General features: G+C 54.8%; 1 protein-coding gene across 1 annotated transcript; it reads left to right on the forward strand.

Moving 5' to 3' along the window:
- Positions 1-40: 40 nt before the first annotated feature.
- On the forward strand, positions 41-20,924 carry SEMA4A (semaphorin 4A). Its single transcript, XM_067569380.1, has 15 exons — positions 41-171; positions 1,315-1,473; positions 6,017-6,177; positions 6,670-6,732; positions 7,614-7,712; positions 9,006-9,117; positions 9,578-9,694; positions 10,343-10,473; positions 11,721-11,890; positions 12,629-12,779; positions 13,133-13,322; positions 13,939-14,054; positions 14,170-14,333; positions 15,698-15,816; positions 17,796-20,924. The coding sequence occupies exons 2-15, from the start codon at positions 1,380-1,382 to the stop codon at positions 18,491-18,493; spliced, it is 2,385 nt and encodes a 794-aa protein (XP_067425481.1). The 5' UTR covers positions 41-171; positions 1,315-1,379; the 3' UTR covers positions 18,494-20,924.
- The last annotated feature ends 239 nt before the right edge of the window (positions 20,925-21,163 follow it).

Raw genomic sequence — 21,163 nt, forward strand, 5'->3', positions numbered from 1 at the left:
GTGTTGCCCAACCTCCTCTTTCCCCACCGTTTCCAGCAAGGATCACAACAGCTCAGAGGAGCGGCTGCCCTTGTTGCAATCAGGCCTGGGGGAGGAGGAGGAGGAGGAAGGGCTACGGAGCAAGCGTTGAGGCCTTATCAACCTGTCACTCAACCGTCAGTGGCTTTTGAGGTCAGTGTGTGGAGCGCTGGGGGGAGTTTGCCACCGCCTGTGAGCGCCTGTTGCAACGGCCTGCCACGAGCCAGCCCCCAGCGGCATCCTCCGGAGCCACGGTGCTAGGTGTTTCTGAAGGGTCGGGGCTGCCGGGCTGGCAGACTGGGCTTGGGCTGGCCCCCTGGGTCTGATCGGGAGCCCGTTGGGGGCGTCTGCGGCACGGCCCCCGCTGGCTTCGGATTGGGGCTTGGATCCGGCCCACAAAATTCAGCCCCAGCCTCTCGCTCCCAGATCCTTGAAGCCAGTAACACACATTCCCCAACCCTCTGGGGAGGGCGAGCGGGACTCAGGCAGCTCGGCCACATGGTCTCCATAAAGGGCTTCCTCTGAGGCTCCCCGGCCCCGAAGAGGGTGTGAGGAAATGAGTCGGGTGACGGGGGAGGGAAGAGAAGGGCTCGTGATGTGACCAGACAGGAGCACTTCGTAAGCATCCGCTGGGGAGGGAGGGGACCCGTCCCTGGCACCGCCACAGGAAGGGTTAGCCTGCGTGCGAAGACACCACCCATCGGCACCAACCGGAGCTAAAGGAGCTGGCAGCAGCAGTAGGCTCTTATCTTCTATGTGGACTGGAGGGGACATGCATGACACGCCCACCCAGCATGGGGGCGTGGCCAGAGTGCTGTGGGCTTTGCTCTGATTCCCAAGGCCCACCGGGAGCTGAGTGTAAGGTAGAGCAGCCTGGAGGCTGCTCTAACTGATACTGGGAGGCAGGGTCCTGGGCGGCGCCTGCACAGTCCAGAACATGAGGGGGTGCAGAGACTTAAAGGCACCTCCCATGTCCATCCCGTCCGAGCCGCCGAGAATCAAGCCTGGGTCAGCCTCCCGGGATCCCTGTGGCCCAATCCCGGCCCTGCTCTCCACTGGGAAGGCTCCTTTCCTCCCTGACACCGCGGCTATCGACAGGGCTCCTGCGATGGCGCAGGGCGGAGGGGGCGGAAAGCGCTGCCCCTAGTGAAGCATGCCTGCGTACGAGCCTCTCTCCAGCGTAGTGCTTCTGCTGCAGGTGGGGTGCTGGGCGGGGAAGTCTTTCATGTAGTTATCTGACTCCTTCCTCATTTCAACAATCCCTCCCCCTTCCTCCCCCCTCTGCTTTCTTGACAGTTCAAGAGCTGGGGCCAGGTCCCGGCAGATTTCACCGAGAGCCTTCCCCTTGCTGCTCACCAGCCATGCCCGGCCGGGCATTCTGCCTGCTCTGCAGTTTGGTGATGCCAGCCGCCTTCCTGTGCGCGGATCTGCTGCCCAGGATCAGCTTCCCGAGAGGTGAGCAAAGGGGCTGGGGGGGGGGGGGGGGAAAGAAAGAAAGAAAGAAAGAAAGAAAAAGTGGTGGGCAGAGTGCAAAGACAGACAGATGGGCCTGGACAGACAGAAGGCAGAGAGAATAAAAGAAACAGAGAAAGCAAAGAGAGAGAGACGGCTGGAAGGAGGAAATGAAGAAAGGGATTAAAGGAAGAGGAGAGAACTACGCCCCTCCGATTCGCTCGCTGTCAGCCTCCCAGGCCCCGGCAGAGACACAGGGCGCAGGTAGAGAGAGGCTCCGTGTCTGTAACCGGGATTGGGGGCCCCAGATGGCCGGGGGCAAAGGGGTGGCGTCTCACGTCTCCCTGTCAATGCAGCACAGGGGAGGGCTCTGATCTCGGAAGCTGCTTTCCCCCTGTCCTCGGGCACCTGCGGGGGGAGAAGGGGATGGAGGCAGGATTTTGTGGGAGGGGGGGGCTGGAGGGGAAGACGTGAGCTCGGATCCTGCACTCTACCCCTGCGCCAGAGCTTGGGGCATTGCCGGCCTAACGTTGACGCCCTGTGGCTTGATCCAGGGCCCACCAGATTCAGTGGGAAGGTTTGAAACGGGGCCCCACGGGTGCCGTATAAACTGGCGCTCGCGGGGCCGTGCCGAGCCAGCGTCAGCCACACGGCACGTTGCAGCACCGTGGCCCCCAGCAGGGAAGGGCAGGGGGTGGGAGGAAGCCGCATGGAGGGCATGTACCAGGAATCCTTGACGTGTGCCAAGCACATGGGGTGTTTGGAGCCGGGGGGGGCACAGTGAGCATCTCTGCCCTTGCGGCTCCTCCTCAGCTCATACAGAGAGCGCCCGTGGGCTGCCGGAACCGGCAATCCAGCCGCTGTCCAAGGCGGAGGCTTATCGTTACAGGACTGGCTGTCAGGACGCCTGGGTTCTGTTCTCATGCTGCCACCAAAGGTGCTGTGTGACTGGCCGGCCCTCTGCACCTCTGGGTTCCCATCAGGGACGGCAGTGATGGTCTTCAGCGGCGGGCGAGTGGGAAATGATCTAGACCGAGGAGCAGCTATCTGCGCACTCGGGAACTGATCCAAAGCCCACAGGGGTTGACAGGGCCGGAGGTCAGATCTCGGATGGCCCCGTTATTCTACCCGAAGGAGCTGGCCGGGAAGTCTGACGTTCTCTAGCTCATTGGCTCCCAATGTTTTTGGTTCGAGGGCCACAGGTATCGTTTTTACAACCAGTCCCTGCCAGCAGCCCCCCGCCCCCCCACACACACGGCAGCCAGACAGAAAGAGTTCAGGGAGGAGGCTGGTCTCCCGTCCCCCTGGCTGCAGCAGGGAAACCGCCCACATCCGGTACCCCCGTGCGCCCACTTGGGTCTCTAGGCAGTGGCTCCCTTCTGCAGCCAGGGGGACGGGAGATCAGGGCTCCCCTTCCTCTGGCTCCAGCAGGGACCCCAGCTCCTGGGGACCCCGGCAGAGCGCTTTGCCGTGCTCCCTGCTACAGCCAGCGGGAGGGCAGCGCTGATCTCCAGCAAGGCGCCTGCACTGGTCTTGTAGCCCCGCGGATACACCTGGGTCCTTAGCCAGCGGCTCCTTTCTGCAGCCTGCAGGAGGGGAGCCACAGGCCACTTTGAAAGCCCCCGCAGGCCACGGGCTGGGAACCACTGCTCTAGCTAGCCTGCCCTGTGCAAGAGACCAGACTAAATGACCACGATGGTCCCTTCTGGCCGGGGACTCCACGGTGACATGAATCTTCCCACTGATTTTTGGATCAGGCCCTGACTGCACAAAGCAAACTCATTCTTCGTTTTCCAAACCCAGAGGCATTGAAGGCCAGAGCTCCCAGGAATGCTTCTAATTACCCTGGCATCTGCTGCCACACGGTGAAAACAAATACCAGCTGCAGCTTCTCGAGCAAGCAGCCGTCTGTTAAACCTGATCGCCTCTCAGCTCCTGCTGAAAAGAAAAGAAATATTGCACGATTTCCGCTGAGCTGGGAAGGGACTTGTTTGGAGAGGGGGCGGGGGAGAGACGTGATTTAGGAAGGAAGATGAGAAGCACTAAATACGTCTGACTTGGCTAGAGAGGAAAAGCATCTACCAAGCGCTTGAATGTCTAGGAAAGAGGCTGGTGTAAAAGGGCCCAGCAAGGATATTTATTATATGCGTTTTGGTAGCACTTAGCGGTTCCAACCAACGTCAGCTAGGTGCTGCATAGACACAGTGAGAGACAGTCCCTGCCCTGGACAGCTTATAATCGAAGGCAAGACAGGCTAAGCATTGGAGAAAGAAAGGATTGTTTGCCCAGCTTTACAGAGGGGAAACTGAGGCACAGAGCCATTAGGGCCCAGATCCCCAAATGTATTTACACTCCTAACTCATAGGAGTTCGGTGCCTAAATACTTTTGAGGATCTGGACTGAAAGCCAGGAATAGAACCCCTCCCTGAATCCATATCCATGCACCACAGAGTCCTCCTTCCTCCCTGTACCAGAGAAAATGAAGCAAAGGAACATTCAGGCTGGATATCAGGCAGTGTTCCTAACAGCAGGAAGCAGGGTTGTAATTAGAGGAGTTGGAATTTGTCCAGAACTCCACGGTCTAAAAGGGCCAGGAAGCGTTAAAATCATAAGCCCGATTCTCCCTCTGCTAGAATGATGTAAAGGAGCCAGAATAAAGGGACTTTAAAGAGGTGTGTAAATGACATCACTTTATGTTGCCAGAGGAGTGAGAATTAGGTGTCCCCCCAATTTTAATAAGACAGTTTCTCGTCTCTGGGTTGGGTTGTTAAAGCCATAAGAGATTTGCAAGGTCTCATTTTCTTATTTCACTCTAGGTTTTTTTTAATTTTATTTTGCTTCAACTCTGGAAATAGACGCGGCATTTCCGCATTGGGAGCTAGTCCGTTTCCGTTCATGGATCTGGCGCGCACAAATGCTAGGAGAGGGCTGCAATTTGGGATGCAAATGCCCCAGGGGGGTTTGTCGTCTGTGTGCTTTCTGCATGTATAAATAAATAGAAATGGCCAGGGAAGCCTTTCTGGTGATCCTAGGCTTTCTGGAGGCTTGTTTTTAATATTCCAGGCTGAATCCGGCATGGCAGCAGCCCTTGTCAAACCTTCACTCCTGCAAAAGGACCGCAGGCTCTTTAATGACTACAGATGAGCAGGGCTTCATTACATTTGTCTCATCCTGCTGGCAGACACAGAGGGGAGAGCCAGCGCCCCTGCCAAGCCCTCACCTCTGCACCCTACAGCACAGCACCTCCTAGCCCTGCACTGGGGCACGGGGGGTCAGCACTGACAGAGGGAAAAGCGCCCCTTACTGAAGCACCAGCAGTGGCAGCCTCCCCCTTTCCCACCCACACTCAGCCCGCTGATGATGGGGGAAAAGGCAGGCTCTTCACCCCCGGCCCTTGCAGGCTCCTGCCGGCCATGGTGCAGGCTGCAGTACCCCTCCTGCTGGAGATGCTGGCTGCTGCTTCTGCCCGTGTTCATAAAGGATGTGGAGCCTGAGCTAAACCCCATCCCAGCCCCAGTCAATTCCTTTGACTTCAATGGGCTTTGGGTCAGACCTCTAGATCACTGAAAGACTGTTACAGTATATAGGTGCTAAGTACTGTGTGTGTGTATTTATATATATGCTATCAGTGCTCTGTTATAGGACATGCATTTATTGTATCTGCATTTTCTCCAAGAGGCCCCCCAGTGAGATCAGAGCCCCATTGTGCTAGGAGCTGTACATACACACGCTGAGAGAGGCCATGCCCCGTGAAGCTTAGAAGTCTAAATGCACAAGGCAAACAAAGTGCGGAAGGGAATCCGAGAGGGGAAGTGACTTGCTCCCTTACCCAGTGGGTCTGCAGCAGAGCCCGGACTAGAATCCAGGTCTCCTGAGTCGTAGTCCAGAACCCGCCCCACTACCCCACGTACATGCTCTCTTATGGGATGTGCATATGTGCTGTGTTACGGTATATTGGTGCTAAGTTCTGGTGTATAAATGTAAGTTGCTGCATATAGATGCCATGTTACAACATATACATCTTAGGGAGAGTTTTGCGGGAAGTTAAGTGTCTGGTTTTAGCAGGAAATTCTGCCATTTCAAAACGGGCTTTTGTTCCGAATTGGAATGAAACATAGAATTTCAACATTTCCTGCTAAATGAATTTTAAAAAACCAATGGGTTTCGAGTCAACTGATTGTGATGTTTTTAAAAAACAAAACGCCATATATAATATAATATAATATCAAGTAAACAGCGAAACAAAAAACCGGAACAGTCCGTTCCCTGACCAAAACACTTTGTTTAGGTGGGTTTTTCCCCCCAGAAGTAAATGCTGTTGAAATCAACGTTTCCAACAGGGAAACATTCTGTTGTGAAATTTTCAGCCAACTCTCATGCTCTGTTGCAGTATATAGGTACAACCTTACAATATATTGGTGCCGCTCTAGAGTATGTGGGTGCGATGTTATGGGATATTGACGCCTCTTTATGCTGTATAGGTCCTACATTATGGTGTAAAGGTGCTAAGGAACGTTAACACCATGCACTGTTTGATCCCTGCCAGGAGACCCCCGGAGGGCCTTAACCAGCTTCAGCCAGGACGGGGTCTTCAACTATGATACTTTTCTCTTGAGTGAAGACGAGGGCACGCTGTATGTGGGAGCTCGAGACACCATCCTTTCCCTCCGGGTGGACAGTGCTGGGTCCATGGAGCTGACAGGCTCAGTGAGTAGAGCTCGGCCTTCTGCAGAGCAGGGAGCATTTGGGGCACAAGAGGGAGGCAAGAAGGTCCAGGGGGTGTGGCAAGTGGAAGTCAGACCTGGGTTCTGGTCCACTCCCTGTGCCTCAGTTTCCCCATCTGTTAAGTGGGGATAATGATACTGGGGGGCGAGGGATTGTGAGATGTACTTCATGAATGTTGGTCAAGAGCTTTGATCCTAAAGTGGAAGCGTACAGAGAGAATAGAACTCAAGAGTCCTGACTCTCTAGCTCTGACCACTAGGCCACGTTACCTCCCAGGACCAGGCGTAGAACTCAGGAGTCCTGATTCTTCCCTGTACCTTGCTCTGACCACTAGACCATGCTCCCCTCCCTGAGAAGTTTGCTCTCAGCCGCTTCCTCTCCTTCCCATGTGCTATTCCAGGCTCTTGACCTTTTCTCCAGGTGGAATCTCCCTCCCAACCCCTGAAGAATCTCTCTCTCCTTTTCCCCTTATAGATAGTGTGGCAACCCATGCCCGAAAAGAAGCAGGAGTGTGTCTTTAAGAAGAAAAGCAATCTGGTAAGGAGAGGAGGAGATGCCAGCGCTGAGGTGGGCTGTATTATGTCCTTAGAGTGTGCAGTTACTCTTGGATTGTACGCGGGGGGCGGGAGGGGAGGCATTGAATGCTGGTGACAATGCAGGGTGGCGGGTGCTGGGATTGGTTGCTTTGTGGTGCCATGAGAGGTGGTACCAGGCTAGGTGCAATCCATGGGCCCCACTTGAATGGGAAGAGGTAGTGCTCGCTGATGCACGAGGCGGCATTCTTTTTCTGATCTCAGCTGGAGCCAGGGGGCACTGGGTTGTGCGTGGGGTCATTTAAAGCCTCCCAAGCATGGGGTGTTAACCCTGGTGTCCTGGGCCAACTCTTCATTGCCTCCCTGACTTCCCCTTGCAGCTCAGCTCCATTGTGTTCTTCTTCTCCTAAACTGTTGTACAGCTGTCACGCTCCACACTAGAAGTGGCTGCTTTTTAGTGCTGGGTGAATGAGCCCCGTGCAGTGTTCCTATGCACTGTTGAACAGCTGTCACATTCCACTTCAGAGGCGGCTGCTGTTTAATTCCGAGTCGTGATCCCGGTATAGCATTGCTGTGTGCTATTGAACTGCAGCCAAGTCCCACCCCAGAGGTGGCTGCATTTTAATGCTGGGTGAGCAATCCCTGTGCAGTGTTGCTGTGCGCTTTTGAAACTGTTGTCACCCTCCACTCCAGAGGTGGCTGCATTTTAATTATGGGTAAGTGATCCCTGTGAGGTGTTGCTGTAGGCTGTTAAATCACTGCTGCATTCCATTCCAGAAGTGGCTGCATGTCAGCGCTGAGCATAGTGATCCTGTTCTATGCAGCCTGTGAAGTGATCTGAAATCTAAGATGATCTTTTAAGTGGCACATTCTTTTCTCCCACAGACAGAGTGCTTCAACTTCATCCGTGTCCTGGTGCCAGTGAACCAGACTCACCTGTACACCTGTGGGACCTACGCCTTCAGCCCCACCTGCTCTTACATTGTGAGTGTCTGGTTTGGGCTGGGGAGAAGCTCTAACTCCGGCAACCTGTTGTCTGAGTTTCACCCATCGCTGCACTTCAGAGCCTGCAAATGGTTTGATTCCGGAAATGGGCCAAGGTTTACAGAAGAGCCAGGATTGGTCTGTGACTGACACTGAGGCTCCTGGACACACAGACTCTGTGGTTCTCTCCGGCCCTCCAGTTCCTTAGGCTGCACTAGGGTTAGCACGTGAGGTCTGCCTAAATCCTGGCCCGGATTGGAGGGACACAGAAGGGATTTAGGGACAGATCAACAAAGGTGTTCAGGTGCCTAATGACACAGCTAGGAACCTATTGGGATTTACAGTAGCACCTAAGTGAGATAGGGGCTGTGGCCCATTGATTTTCAAAAGGAGTTAAGTGCCTAGGTGCTTTTGAAGATCCCACTAGATGCTTACCTGTATCTTTAAGCATGTGTGTGTGTGTGTGTGTGTGTGTGTGTGCGCGTGCAAGCGCAAGAGCAAGGGCGGGTAGAGTCAGACTCCTGGGTTCTATTTCTGGGTCTGAGAGATAGTGTTGTCTAGTGGTCGGAGCAAGGTGGGGGGAGGAGTCAGGACTCGAGTTCTAGTCTCTGTAGAAGAGGCTTTGCTGCCCCCTGTTGGCTTCGTGTATTTGTTGAGGAGCCTCTTATATTTTTTGCACCTAGCCGTGGTTATTTTCCTTTACAGATGAAATGCCCGGGTTTATGGGAGAAACGGTGAGTTTATAGGAACCTGGGTCAACATCTTCAAAAGTGGCCTCTGATTTTTCTCAAGTTGCATTACCAGAATACTACATATATATGTAGATATGCAAAAACAAGTGGCCACTTTTGAAACTAATTGGTCCTGTTATTTTGGAGTCACCATAGAAGTAAGCTAATCTGGGCTATGGCCTGGGTTCTGAACTCCAAAATTCAAGGGTGTCCCGATTTGGGATTCCTGGTTATTGGGATTCCATGGGTCTTAGAATTTGACTTTACTGGGATGATGTTATGAGTGCAGCATAGTGGATACAGCCCAGCGCTGGGTCTCAGAAGACCTGGCTTCCATTCCTGGCACTGCCATTGGTGGGCGACCTCTTTGGTAAAACACACTGATTTATAAAATAATGTAGAGAGAATGATCTTAATTATGATGGCTGGCTTTCCCCCCCTCCCGCAGAATCTGGAGGGGACTGGCTCTAGGGATCTGTCTCTAGATTGAACTCAAGATCCCACCATTCAGTTTGTTTTTCTGTGATTGACTGATTGATTGATTTTTTTAAATTCCTCATAGAATCTGGCCAATTTCACCCTGGTTTCTGTCAGTCGAGGGCAGCCTCTCCTCCAGGATGGGAAGGGACAGTGCCCCTTTGACCCCCGCCACAAGTATACGGCCATCCTGGTGGGTGAGTATGGAGCAGCATGGAGCAGTCCCCTGATCTGCCACAGACTTCCCGAATGACCTTGGGCAAGTCACTTAGTGGCTCCGTTGCCTCAGTTTCCCATCTGTACAATGGGATAATAGCGCTACCCTGCCTCATAGGGGATAAATACATGGAAGATGGTGAGGTGCTCGGACACTACAATGATGGGGGCCAAATCAGAAGCTTGAGGTAGAAGCAATTTGGGCAGTGAGGGGTTTTCTGTGACCTCCTGCAGGAGCTGGGGCGCTCGTCAGCCAGAGGTGTTTTCTCCTCTCTAAGTGGCTCGTCCCAGCCACCCTCTGCTAGGAGAAGGCACCGCCCATCTGCATTTGCTTTCCTGAGCAACCTCCCGGCAATCCTCTCTCTGACCAAATAACCCAGCCCAGAGTCACCGGCACAGCTGCCGGTCCGGGCTTCCCTCACTGCCTCTCTCTGCCCGCAGATGGGGAGCTCTACACGGGGACCATGAACAACTTCCAAGGCAATGAGCCCATCATCTCCCGCACCCTGGGCAGCAGGACCTTGCTGAAGACCGACGCCTTCCTCAGGTGGCTGAATGGTGAGGATGGGCATAGGCGGGCCTGCTCCTGCTGCTGAGAATGAGGTTTGGGAGGGGCCAGGGGTTGAGGTAGCATCTGAAATTGACAGCTGCCCACTTAGGGGTTTCCTGACACATGGGGCCTGACGGTTACCCCGTGGGGCTGGGTTGAGGGGCTGCAACCCCCTTTGCACTCTTCAGGTCCTGAGGCTGTGCGGGGCCTGGCTCCGGGGCTAGTTAGAGCAGCCTCGGGGCTGCACTAATTTACACTGTGCACCCTGTGGCCCCCTGCAGTCCCTGGGAAGCAGAGAATAACCCCACAGCACAAGGTACTCTACCCATGCCCACAATCTGCCCCCTAAGCTGGGGCGGGTGTAGCTCCACGATGGCCGGGGAGGACCCTGTCCAGAGAAGGTTCTCCGGGGAGCCATTTCCACCCAGCTTAACAGCTTAACAGGGTCTCCCATCACTAAGAATCAGGCCCAGAGACTCTCTGCTCCAGTCACGGTCATCTGTCAGCCAACAGGCTAATGGCTGGTGCCCCCTGGCCCTCAGGGATGCGCTTCCCAGGCAACAAGACCCCAGGGTCCCATGGATATTTACACAGACCCCCCCTCTGTCCCTCGGAAAGCCGCGTCTAACCCGTCTGGTCTGCTTCCTCCCTCACAGTCGACGCGGGTTTCGTGGCCTCAGCCAACATCCCTGGCGACGAGAAAGTCTATTTCTTCTTCGAGGAGACGGCCGAGGAGTTTGATTTCTTCGAGAAGCTCACAGTCTCCCGGGTGGCTCGTGTGTGCAAGGTGCGAGGCGGGGCCGAGCCTGCGATGAGCGTGCGTGCACTTGGGTGTGTCGCACCCTGGCGTCGTGGTCTTGTCTGCTCGCGGCCTGCCCCAGTGACGACCACCGACCCCTCCGGTTACACGGGGCTTTCGTTCTGCCCTCCGTGACGCCGAGGCAGCCTGATTGCCTTCAGATCTGTGCCGGCGGCATTGCACGGATGTAGCTGATTGTCTCCTATGGTCCAATGACATTGACGAGGAATAAAATTCAGCTGCCCCCTCCCGGAGCTGGGCTGATGGGACTCTAGTGTTGCCCCTCTAGCTGAAATCCGGGATGGTTCTGTTTGGATGAGAGGTTGCTGGTGTCAGAAATAGACACATGCTGTCCCGTTTCCCAGCTCGGCACCAGTCTGGGGCCCAAGAATGAGCCAGCTGACAGGCCTCCGCTGCTTTTCAGGGTCACACTGCGACAATCCCTGGAGCCACCCCCCAGCCCCTGCATTTGGACCCCCCTAGCTTTATCGGTGTTAAGGGGTGACTTGAGCCCTGTCTAGAAGCATCTACGTAGGGAAGAAATATTTGATGATGGGCGCTTCAGCCTAGCAGGGAAAGGGCTGACAAGAGCCAGTGGCTGGAAGTTGAAGCTAGACAAATTCAGACTGGAAATAAGGGGTAACTTTTGAACAGGGAGCGTAATTCACAGTTGGAACAATTGACCCAGGGTCGTGGTGAATTCTCCACCATTTTTAAACATGAGGTTTTTCTAGAAGATCTGTTCCAGGAGTTATTTGGGGGCAGTTCTCCGGCCTGTCTTATCCAAGAGGCCAGACTAGATAATCACAGTTGGTCCTTTGGGCTCTATGAATCTCTGAATCCGTGTATCTGAAGCCAGCCCAGTCTAACAGTCCGGTAACCACTGTCTGAGTGGTTTCCTGCTTCCAACTGCTGTTTCAGTTCCTCATATCATACCAGCTGTGCACGAGGGCTCATTATATCATTGTCCGGACCATCAGCTGCTCAGATCCCGGTGGAGCAGGGGATTGAGTTCAGGTTTCGCTTCTGGGCCACCCTTCCTCTCAGACCCTGCATTCGTCCACACTAGCTCTTCCCCTTTTCGGAGCAGCACACGCTGACGGAGTTATACCAGCGCAATGGCAGCCTAGCTGCGTGCTGACCCCCGCCCCCTGTATGAGACGTCCTCTCAGCCCTACCTTTAAGGAGAGGCCCCCGCTCCGTTCAGTGTGACCGGGCATTCCTCTCTCCTGCAGAACGACGTGGGCGGGGAGAAGGTGCTGCAGAAGAAATGGACCACTTTCCTGAAAGCCCAGCTGTCATGCTCCCAGCCCGGACGCTTCCCTTTCAACATCATCCATCACTCCTTTGTCCTGCCCCAACCAGGAGGGGGCACCATCTTCTACGGGGTCTTCACTTCGCAGTGGTAAGGCAGAAAACTTTCCCTTCCTGCCCAAGGGGCTCAGAAATCCCCCTAGGACCAACCTATTCTCAGGCTCACACAGCCACAAGTCCCCTGGCTCTGTCTCAAGAATGACATATGGGCGGCGGGGTGGAGAAGCGTCTGTCCACCCTGCCCATTCAAATGGATATGCTGCACCCAGAAAGTAGAGCGCCTTCTGCGTTATGGCTCACCCTGCACCTGGATACATCACTATTCCAGAACATGTTAACCTGTGGAACTCCTTGCCACATGGTATTGCTGATACAGGTTGCTTAGTAAATTTCAGAACTAAGGGATGAAACTGGTATCTAGTGGTTAGAGCAGGTGGCTTGGGAGAGGACTCCTGGGCTCTAGTCCCATGTCTAGGAGTGAATGTGATCTAGAAGTTAGAGCCCTGGGACCTGGGAGCCAGGACTCCTGGGTTCTATGCCCAGCTCTAGGAAGAAGCATGGGCCAGTGGTCAGAGGAGATGGGGGCTGGGAGTCAGGACTCCTGGGTTCTGTTCTTAGTCAAGTGCCCGTCGCTCTGGGGCCGTGGGGGTGTGGAAGTGCCTGGGGTTATTATTTCAGAAGGATCAGACGTTTATATGGCCAAGGATCAGCACTTACAGGGCCCCAACTTGGGTGGACGTCTGAGGCAGAGTGTGGCTGGATCCCAGCTCTGACCTGCTCCCCCTCGCACTGGTGTAGACCGCTAACGGGCTCACTCATCCCTGGGCAGGCAGATGGGAGAGGCGGGCAGCACGGCGGTGTGTGCCTTCAGCCTGGACTCAATCGAAAGAGTCTTCAACAGCAAGTACAAGGAGAGGAACATGGAGAGCTCCCGATGGACAACGTACAGTGGCGCGGTCACACCACCCCGCCCCGGCAGCGTGAGTATCCCGGGCTTAGCGCGTCTAACTCCATGGCATGATGACAGGCGGATGGATGACTCTGCAGGACAGGCTTGGGGTTAAGTCACAAGGGCTGGGACTCCGGACACCTGGATTCAATTCCTGCCGGTGCCACTGACTTCGGGCAAGGCACTTACCTTCTCTGTGCCTCAGTTTCCCTGGAGAGTAGTCGGTCTGCCTTGCTCTTTACAGGAACCTGGCATAATCAGCCATGCTTTCCCCCTTTGCAATGGTGCCTAGAGCAAAGAGTCCCCTCCCCCCAAGCCTGTCACTAGCCTAGTTCCCACTGTTGATAGCCCTTCTGCTCACCTGCCTTTCTCATCCCGCTGCAGTGCTCAGTGGGTCCATCGGCAGACAGATCCCTGACCTTCATGAAGAACCATTTCCTGATGGATGGGCAGGTTGTGCCCATGAACAAGCAGCCGCTGCTGGTGAAGCAGAATGTGAAGTATACACGGATCGCAGTCGATCAGACCCAGAGCATCTCGGGCACCTCTTACGAGGTGATGTTCCTGGGAACAGGTACGGCTCCCGTGGGCAGGGCCAGCTCCTCATGGCACCACCTCGTCTGTGCGTGGGGCTGGATTCTGCACCCAACTGATGGTTCGCCCCGTGGTCAAGCTCCCGCTGACAGCGGTGTGACAGGAGCAGGCGCTTCTAGCCGGAGTCGGCCGAGTAACTCATTTTCCGGTTCGGCAGCTCAGAAGAATTAAGAAAAAAAATTTCATTTTGGGTGGATCTGAAACGAAACTTTTTGGGTGAAACGAAAAAGTTTTTAAAAAACAGTTTAGTTTTTGAGGCTTTTTTACCTTTTAAAACAAAGGAAATTGAAAATTCAAAACAAAATTGAAACATTTTGACTTTTTTATTCTTTTTGGCCACTTTGTGTATTTGCTATGTGGGTATTTTGAAATTCATGCGTTATGGAAGCTCGTAGCAGAGCAGTGGGGTGTTTCACCCCATTAGATTCAGGTACTCAAAGATATTAAGGCTTCTAACTTCCACCGAAATCAGTGGAAGTTAGGAACTTACCTTTGCTACACACTGTCAGCTTAGAGAAGAGATCAGCTCCTCAAAGAGGATGCACTGTCTCAGCCCCATGGCAAATACGCTTGTGTCCCTTTATTTCCTCCCATAGATCGAGGGTTCCTGCACAAAGCAGTGGCTCTGGCCAGCGGTGCTCATATCATTGAGGAAATCCAGCTGTTTAAGGACCCAGAACCTGTGCAGAACCTTCTGTTCTCACCGAGGAAGGTAGGAGGCCTGCAGATCAGCCTGGTGCAGGAGGCAGGAATGATGCTCTGGGGAGATGCTGCTGGGTGGTGCTAAGTAGGTGACGTGGATGTAACTAAGTGTCTGACCCCCGCAGGGGATCCTGTACGTCGGGTACTCCAAGGGGGTCCTGCAGGTGCCGCTGGCAAACTGCAGCGTGTACAAGAGCTGTGCTGACTGCGTCCTCGCTCGAGACCCCTACTGCGCCTGGGACGGGCACAGCCAGTCGTGCCAGGAGACCCGAGCCAGAAACAAAAACATGTGAGTAGCTCAGGGAGTGCAACAGCTCAGGGTCGCCTCCGAGAGGGAAGCATCCATGTCTGGTGGCTAGAGCAGGGTACGGAGAGTCAGGACTCTTGGGTTCTATTCCCTGCTCTGGGAGGGGCGTGGGGTCTAGTGGTCAGAACAGAGGGTGGGAAATCAGCACTCCTGGGTTCTGTTCCCACAGCTCAAGGTATGGGAACAGTGGGGTGGTTAGAGCAGGGGTCTGGGAATCAGGACTCCTGGGTTCTGTTCTCCCTTATCCCACCTTGTGAATTTAGGAAAGTGACTTACTTCATTTCCTGCCTGCAAAAGGAGGGAAATAACACTTCCCTGCCTCCCGGGGTGTTCAGAGCTTGCCAAGTGCTCTGAGATCCTCCCAGGACAGCTGCTTTAAAGGGGCAGACGGGCATTTCTGGGCCTCTGGGAGTGGGAGGAGAGGGGCGGGTGACGCGTTTCAAAGCCCCTAGTGTTCCCTGCGCGCTAGCCCTTAGGAAGGACTGCGCTCAAGGAATACAGCCCTAAGGTGTCGCTGACGCACTTTGCTAGCGCTGCAGGGTGCTCCACAGACACCAGCACGCTGTTAGAGCGTATGCCACTGGCCAGTCACCTGCAGTTGTCAGCCAGGATCCCAGCAACAGCCATGTGCTTCCTGGCTTGTGGACCTGCTGGCTGGCCATTCTCCAGACCTGGAGGAGGCTCCTCATGAAGGAAATGGAGTTTCCTTCCTACCCTTTGCTTTGCAATAAGCTCATGCCAGGAAACCGGTGCCACGCCAGCTCTTGGCTGTCCTCCACGGAGGCTCTCCGGATAGGCCCACGCTGCTCTTTTTAACACGCTCCCTCCAGCCCCGTTAACACCAATCTGTCTACCTGGCCTGCGCGGCTCACTCCCAGCTGCAACGTCCACCTGCCCTGGCTGCTGGTGGGCGAGACCCGAGATCATCCTTCAGCCAGCAGAGGTTGTAAAACAACCAAACCGACAAACGTGGCAGGTGAAGTTAAGGCACGAGGAAGTAAAGGGAACATGTGCAGCTTCCCACGACCCGTGTGCCTCCGGCCCAAGACCACAGGCCCTCGCCTCCTCTTCCATCCCAGCCCTGAGCTCCCCACATACATAGCTCTGCCAATGCCCCTCGCTTTTGCAGAACGCTCTTTGCTTCCAGTCCTGGGCAGACACGGCCGTGTCACCAAGTTCACACAGATCTGGAGCCACAGGTGGTTCTGTTCTGGGACCTAAGGGAGACTTGAACCCAGCTCTGCAGGGCCAGCACAGCAACCACTGACCCTCCCGGTTCACCTGCCGTCCCCATGCCACGCAGCTCATTGCCTTGGGTTCTCAGCATGTTCGTTCTCCCCCTCTAGGAGTGACTGGCTGCAGGACGTTGAGACGGGGAGGCCGGGGACCACGTGCCAGCAGATCAGTGGGAAAGGCAGGGCCACGCCCAGGTCTCGGGACGACGCGGGCAGCGGCGTGGTAAAAAGTTCAGTATCAGCCTTCCGAGTTTACTGTGCATGGGGCATGTGGGGCTGGGGAGGCCCAGCTGCGAGCCACAGCAGCTTGTCGGCTATCGGAGCCTGTGAAGAGTGAAGGGGGCAACGCTCGGCCCAGACTCCGCGCCCTGCGTTCTGCAAACAGCGCAAGCAAATCCCAGGACGAACCCTTCAGTCGAAAATAATGTCATCGAGGCAGCGTTCGGCCCAGTAATAAATAACACGCCAGGGTGCCGGCCCCCCCCGGGACAACCCTACAATAACAAACTGTCCGGGTGCCCTTCTGTGCCCAGTCCACAGAGGATTAGAGGCTGTTGCGGTGCTGGGAGTTTTCGCTGACGCTCCGGCAGCACGTGGCAGCCGTCACTTAGTCTGACACAGCGGATGGCGCTTGCTAGCTTAACCTGCCGGTTCCCAGCAAAAAGTGGTTTCAGTTGAAAGCTGCCAGGACGCTCTGGGATGTGGCTTCTCTGGCTGCCGCCCCGTAACTCTGCCTGCTGCTGGTGCTCAGCGTGTCCCGGCGCTTCTTTCCCTGGCTGCAGCTCGGAAAGGAAGCATTGGGATGTGCCCGGTTCAGGCCCTTTGTGCCAGGGCAGGGCGCAGCCTGGAGAAGGTACCGTGCATCCCCGCACGCCCCAGTGCCCTCACTCCCTGTGACAAGCCCTCACCTGGGCTGCAGTCCTCTCCCTGCCGCTGCCCGGCCTGCAGCCTCCCCTCCTCACCCGCAGAGCCAGGACTCCAGCAGGCGCTCCCCAGTTGGCTGAGGATGCAGGCGCCCCGACCGGTTCCCTCCGGTGCAGGTGGTGGGTCCCCGGCTGCAGGCAGCTTTATGAGGTTGTAGCCAGGGAAGGCAGCACTGGGACGTGCCAAGTCTGGGACCCTGGTGCCAGGGCAGGGCGCAGCCTGGAGAGCGCAAGGAGACGTACCGTGTGGACCTAGCACTTCCTCCCCTGGTTGCAGCCCTGCCAACCTGCCCGTGGTGGGGCCTTTCTTCCAAAAACAGTTGTCGCTAAGCAGCCTGCCCGTTGCTGACAGCTGAATCCCCAGTGGGACAGGACTGGCTCCCAGCAAAACGTGGCTATTAACCAAAAGTTGATAATATCGGGATTGCTGCAAACTGGCATCTGCTGTACTTAGATATACCCTTCGGCACAGGCACTGTCTCTTAGCTCCATTTCTACAGCAACCAGTGCAATGAGGCCCGAAATAATAGCAAGTGACTGCCCGAGGTGCAGGGCAATGGAGAATTGGGCCTGTTGACTCCAATTTCAGCCTGGATTCTGCTCCCAGTGACACTGGTGTGAATCCAGAGTCACTCCAGTTGTTTCCATGTAGTTTACACTGCACTCTAACCCTTCTTCCTGGCCTGACTTTCCAAAGTGCTTTGCTCTTGTAGCAGTTCCCGAGGTGGTTGGGGGAGGGGGTCAGTGGGTGCTTGATTTTGAAAATCAAGTTGCTCACTGGGTGCTGGGGTGGAGGCACCCAGCTTGGAGGTGGAGTTGTGTGAAATGTTTCGCAAGAACTTGTTGTTTGATGGAAAATGCCAATTCAGCGACACCAGAACATTTTGTGCATTCGTGTCTGTTTCGCCCAATTGTTTCAACTGGAAAAAAACTTTTAAAAGATTCTAAAAATATTGAAACATTTCAATTTTTCAGTTCAAAATTTCCTTTAATTTAAAAACGTGTTAGACATCGAAAAATGCTCAAAATTGACACCTTTCGTTTGACCCAAAACACTTTTTTCTTTTTACTTTTCAATTGGCCACAGAAATGGTCGCTTTGGGCCCAATTTGAAATGAATTTTGTTCCCCGAATTTTTGGGAATTCCCAGTGAGCCGAAAACTCGGTTACTTGCCCCGGCTCTAGCTGGAAGATGCTGGTGCCAGGTCTTTAAACAGCAGCGTCAGCTGGTCCAGTTGGGCAACCAGAGACTCACCACTCCCTCTCCCCACCTTGTGTCTCTCCAGCTCTGAGCCCGGCGCTGAACTCTGTCATCCGGCTGGCGTGCCCGCAGCTCTCCACCCTGGCCAATTACACCTGGAACTACCCAGAGCGTAAGACCCCGGCGGGGCTGGTGGTGTTGGCTGACAAGACGCTGGTGATCGTTGTGCAGAGCCAGACGGCGGGCGAGTACGAGTGCTGGGCCAGCGAGAACGGGCACCGCCACGCCGTGGCTCGCTATGTGGTGCAGGACCCCATGGGGGGCGACGGTTACACCGACATCCTGAACGAGGACGGAGGGGACGGCCTCGCCGGGGAGGGGCTGAGGCCGGGAGCAGGACCACGGGGCGGGCACCGTTCCTACTGGGCGCAGTTTGTGACGGTGACGGTGCTGCTTGCCGTGACGCTGGCCGTAGCAATGGCCGTGGCCACCTTCTCCTACCACGACAGGCTGAAGGCCAAGAGCAAGGTGCAGGGGTGCAGCACCCCCGAGGCCACCAAGGTGTCCAACCAGGAGAAGGTGCCGCTCAACGGTGGCCGGAGCCCGCAGCGTGGGGGAGAACTGCAGCTACAAGGGTCCTTCCAGGAGGGGGCCAAGGGCCCCAGAGCCTGCTGTGTCCAGATGGAGGGGCTGTACCAGGGCACAGACGCGGACAACAACAGGTTAAACGCCAGCCTGGGGAGTGGACAGGACTCCCAAGGGACGGCTCTGGAGAAAGCTTAGACTGGCCGTGCCTGCCCCCACCCGGCTTCGCTCTGGAAATCAGCTGTGTCCTGGTAATGAGCAGCCCTGCGATAACAAACCAGGATGTGCGTCTCAGTGGTTGGGAGCAACCCTACTATAACAAACCAGGATGTGCGTCTCAGTGGTTGGGAGCAACCCTACAATAACAAACCAGTGTGCGTCCAGCCCCCAAATGCACTGGCCTGGACTAGCTAGACGCTGCCATGTGAGTGCTGTGAACGACGGCCACGTACTATGGTGTGGGATGCTGCCTCGCCCTCGCTGTACGTCACCTAGCAGGCACCTGGCCTTCAGCCCGCCTCAGAAGGTGCCAGTCGACGGCTGGGCGTGGCTCTGCCAGGGCCCGGTGCAGGTCGTTACAGCTCTGATTATGGGATCTGATCATGTTCTGCCTTTCGGTGCAGGGTCGGTGGTTCAAATCCAGCCCTGGCTGGTAAGGATCAGATAGCTGATTCTCCTTGGCCTGCATGCAATGAGTACTGGGCTCCCAATCCAATTCCTGTTAGGCTAGAGGTCTAGGTCACAAAAGCCGTCACTATCTGGGAGACCGAGGGTCACCCACGTCAGGGAGACTGCGCTCTGCTCTGGGCTGTGTCCTTCCATCAGAGGGCATTGTCTTTAGGGTCTGATTCTCATTTACACTGAGGCCTTTTTACACCACTCTGGTACAGTAAAGGGGACATAAATTAAAGCCCACCCCCCCCTGCACTGCTGGAGCTGTATAAGGGGCCTTTTAGTGTAGATGAGAACCAGGCTGAGTCCCTGGGGTTACCAAGCCAACAGCCTGAAAAAGCAGCTTGGGGTGGGGGTAGTTGCCGGAGGTTTTGGGGGCTGGGGAGAAGACCGAGGCTGGGACCGAATGTGAAGTTGTTGGTTTTTTAATTTAATTTTTAAAAATTTAAATTAAACTTTTCCCGGTAGCAGCAACGAGCGAACGAACCCTTCGTTTCACCATGTCCAAGCCTGGGGGAGGACCGTGGCCACCAAAACCTGCTCTGAGCCCTGCTGCTGGCCCGTAGCCACACTGAGATTGCCCAGTGACCGGCTCCGTAGCCTCCGAGCTGGGAGTGCAAACATGGTGTGGTTTTTGCACAAGCCACTTGATTGCACCCTGGGTTAAATGCAGCCAGGCGGCTGGATTTCCCCCCAGGAAAAGCCTCGGATTTCTCTCTCTCAAATGGGATCAGTTTGCTGATTTCTAAACCCTTCTTCAACCGTGTCAGTATTATTGTATGACGGATACATTAACCCCTGCATTGCTGGCCTGATGCAGCTCTGACGCTGCTATTATGCTTCAAAGAAATCAACGCAACATGGCGTGGGTTCACTTGTTACGTTTTCCAGCAGAGCGGGCAGGTTCTGCCAGGATGTCCTTGGAAAATCCGGGCTTCTTTCTCAGTTATACTCACACCCTCTAACCCTGCTCTGTGCAATGCGAGCTTCTAAGCCCCTGTCTGCACTGGGGGCCTGGTTTTCCTTTACACCCGGGTCTTTTTATCCCAGTCTGGCAGTGTAGATGAGGGATTTCAGCTGCTGGGGTAGTTGCACCGTTGCAAATTACGGCTTCGAGTGGCAAGGCCTGTTTGCACTCGGGTTGCAACAGTGCAACTCTGCTGAGGCTAGTAATCGGGGCAAATCCCCAGCCTACTGTGGCAGACTCGGCGCCCTTACAAAACACCCAGCAAAACATTTCTCTGGAACTTTTCCCTCTTTGACTCTGTTCACTGGGAAAAAAATATCTCCACGGAGATAGCGACCTTGACAGTAAAACCCTGCTGGAGACGAAGCCAGGTAGTTGTTACCTCGCTATAGCTAGTCGAGGTGAACTCCAGGTGGGGAATCCAGGGTTCACTTGGACAAGCCGCATTGAGGTAAACGTTACCCGAGCCTCGTCTGCGTGTGGGTTTGACAAGGAGGCGCACACGCCTTCCTGCGGTGAAGACCTAGCCTGTGTGCGCTATCTCCTGCTCTTATCCTGTGCTCTCGACCGCTCTGTAACAGTGACTCGATTCTTCTATCAAGTGCCTGCGCGTTTACCGTCTGGACAAAGCTCGTCCTGTCTGGCTGGCACTGATCACCAGGGTCTGCGCCGTGTGGTGTGTCCGGCCGTGCCACGCACAGCTTTCGGGCCTGATCCTCAGTGGGTGTCAATCAGCCTAGCACCTTGGGCTTCTGTGAAGCAATGCTGACCTTCACCCCCCCGCTGGGGGGTCTGGCCCCATTAACTTCCATGGAGCTGGGCCAATTTACACCCACTGGGAATGTAGTCCCATTGACTTCAATGGATCTGTGTTGATTTGCACCAGCTGGGAGCTGATTCTTTGTTGTGTGTTTTATGATGTTTAACATTTGTTTTTTAAATGTAAATCTTCCTTGTCTCGACACATTTTATTTTTTATTAAAAAGAGAATGTCACACTCATGTGCTCCTTTTTTATTCTTATGTAAAGAGCGTGTTGCTAATAGGAGAGAAAAAGGGCCTGATTCTCCATTGCCCTGTACCTTCCCTGTCATTTACACCAGCACAAAAGGGTGTAAAACATGCTGACTTGATGGCACTTTGCACTGGTGTGAATGGCTATTGTAAAAATATCTGTTTAATAACCAAGGACTAGGTTATGTTTACTTCGGTTGTTGATCTTAAAGGAGC

Source organism: Emydura macquarii, unplaced genomic scaffold, assembly GCF_026122565.2.
Source record: "Emydura macquarii macquarii isolate MOO-44397 ecotype Brisbane River unplaced genomic scaffold, CSIRO-AGI_Emac_v2 contig_2924, whole genome shotgun sequence".
Classification (NCBI taxonomy): domain Eukaryota; kingdom Metazoa; phylum Chordata; order Testudines; family Chelidae; genus Emydura; species Emydura macquarii.

Bases quoted from the DNA above. Each gene is read 5' to 3' on its own strand.
- SEMA4A (XM_067569380.1), top strand. From the start codon at position 1,380: ATGCCCGGCCGGGCATTCTGCCTGCTCTGCAGTTTGGTGATGCCAGCC. The intron at 7,713-9,005 runs GTGAGTGTCTGG...AATTCCTCATAG, and splicing joins GCCCCACCTGCTCTTACATT to AATCTGGCCAATTTCACCCT. The intron at 13,323-13,938 runs GTACGGCTCCCG...TTCCTCCCATAG, and splicing joins GGTGATGTTCCTGGGAACAG to ATCGAGGGTTCCTGCACAAA.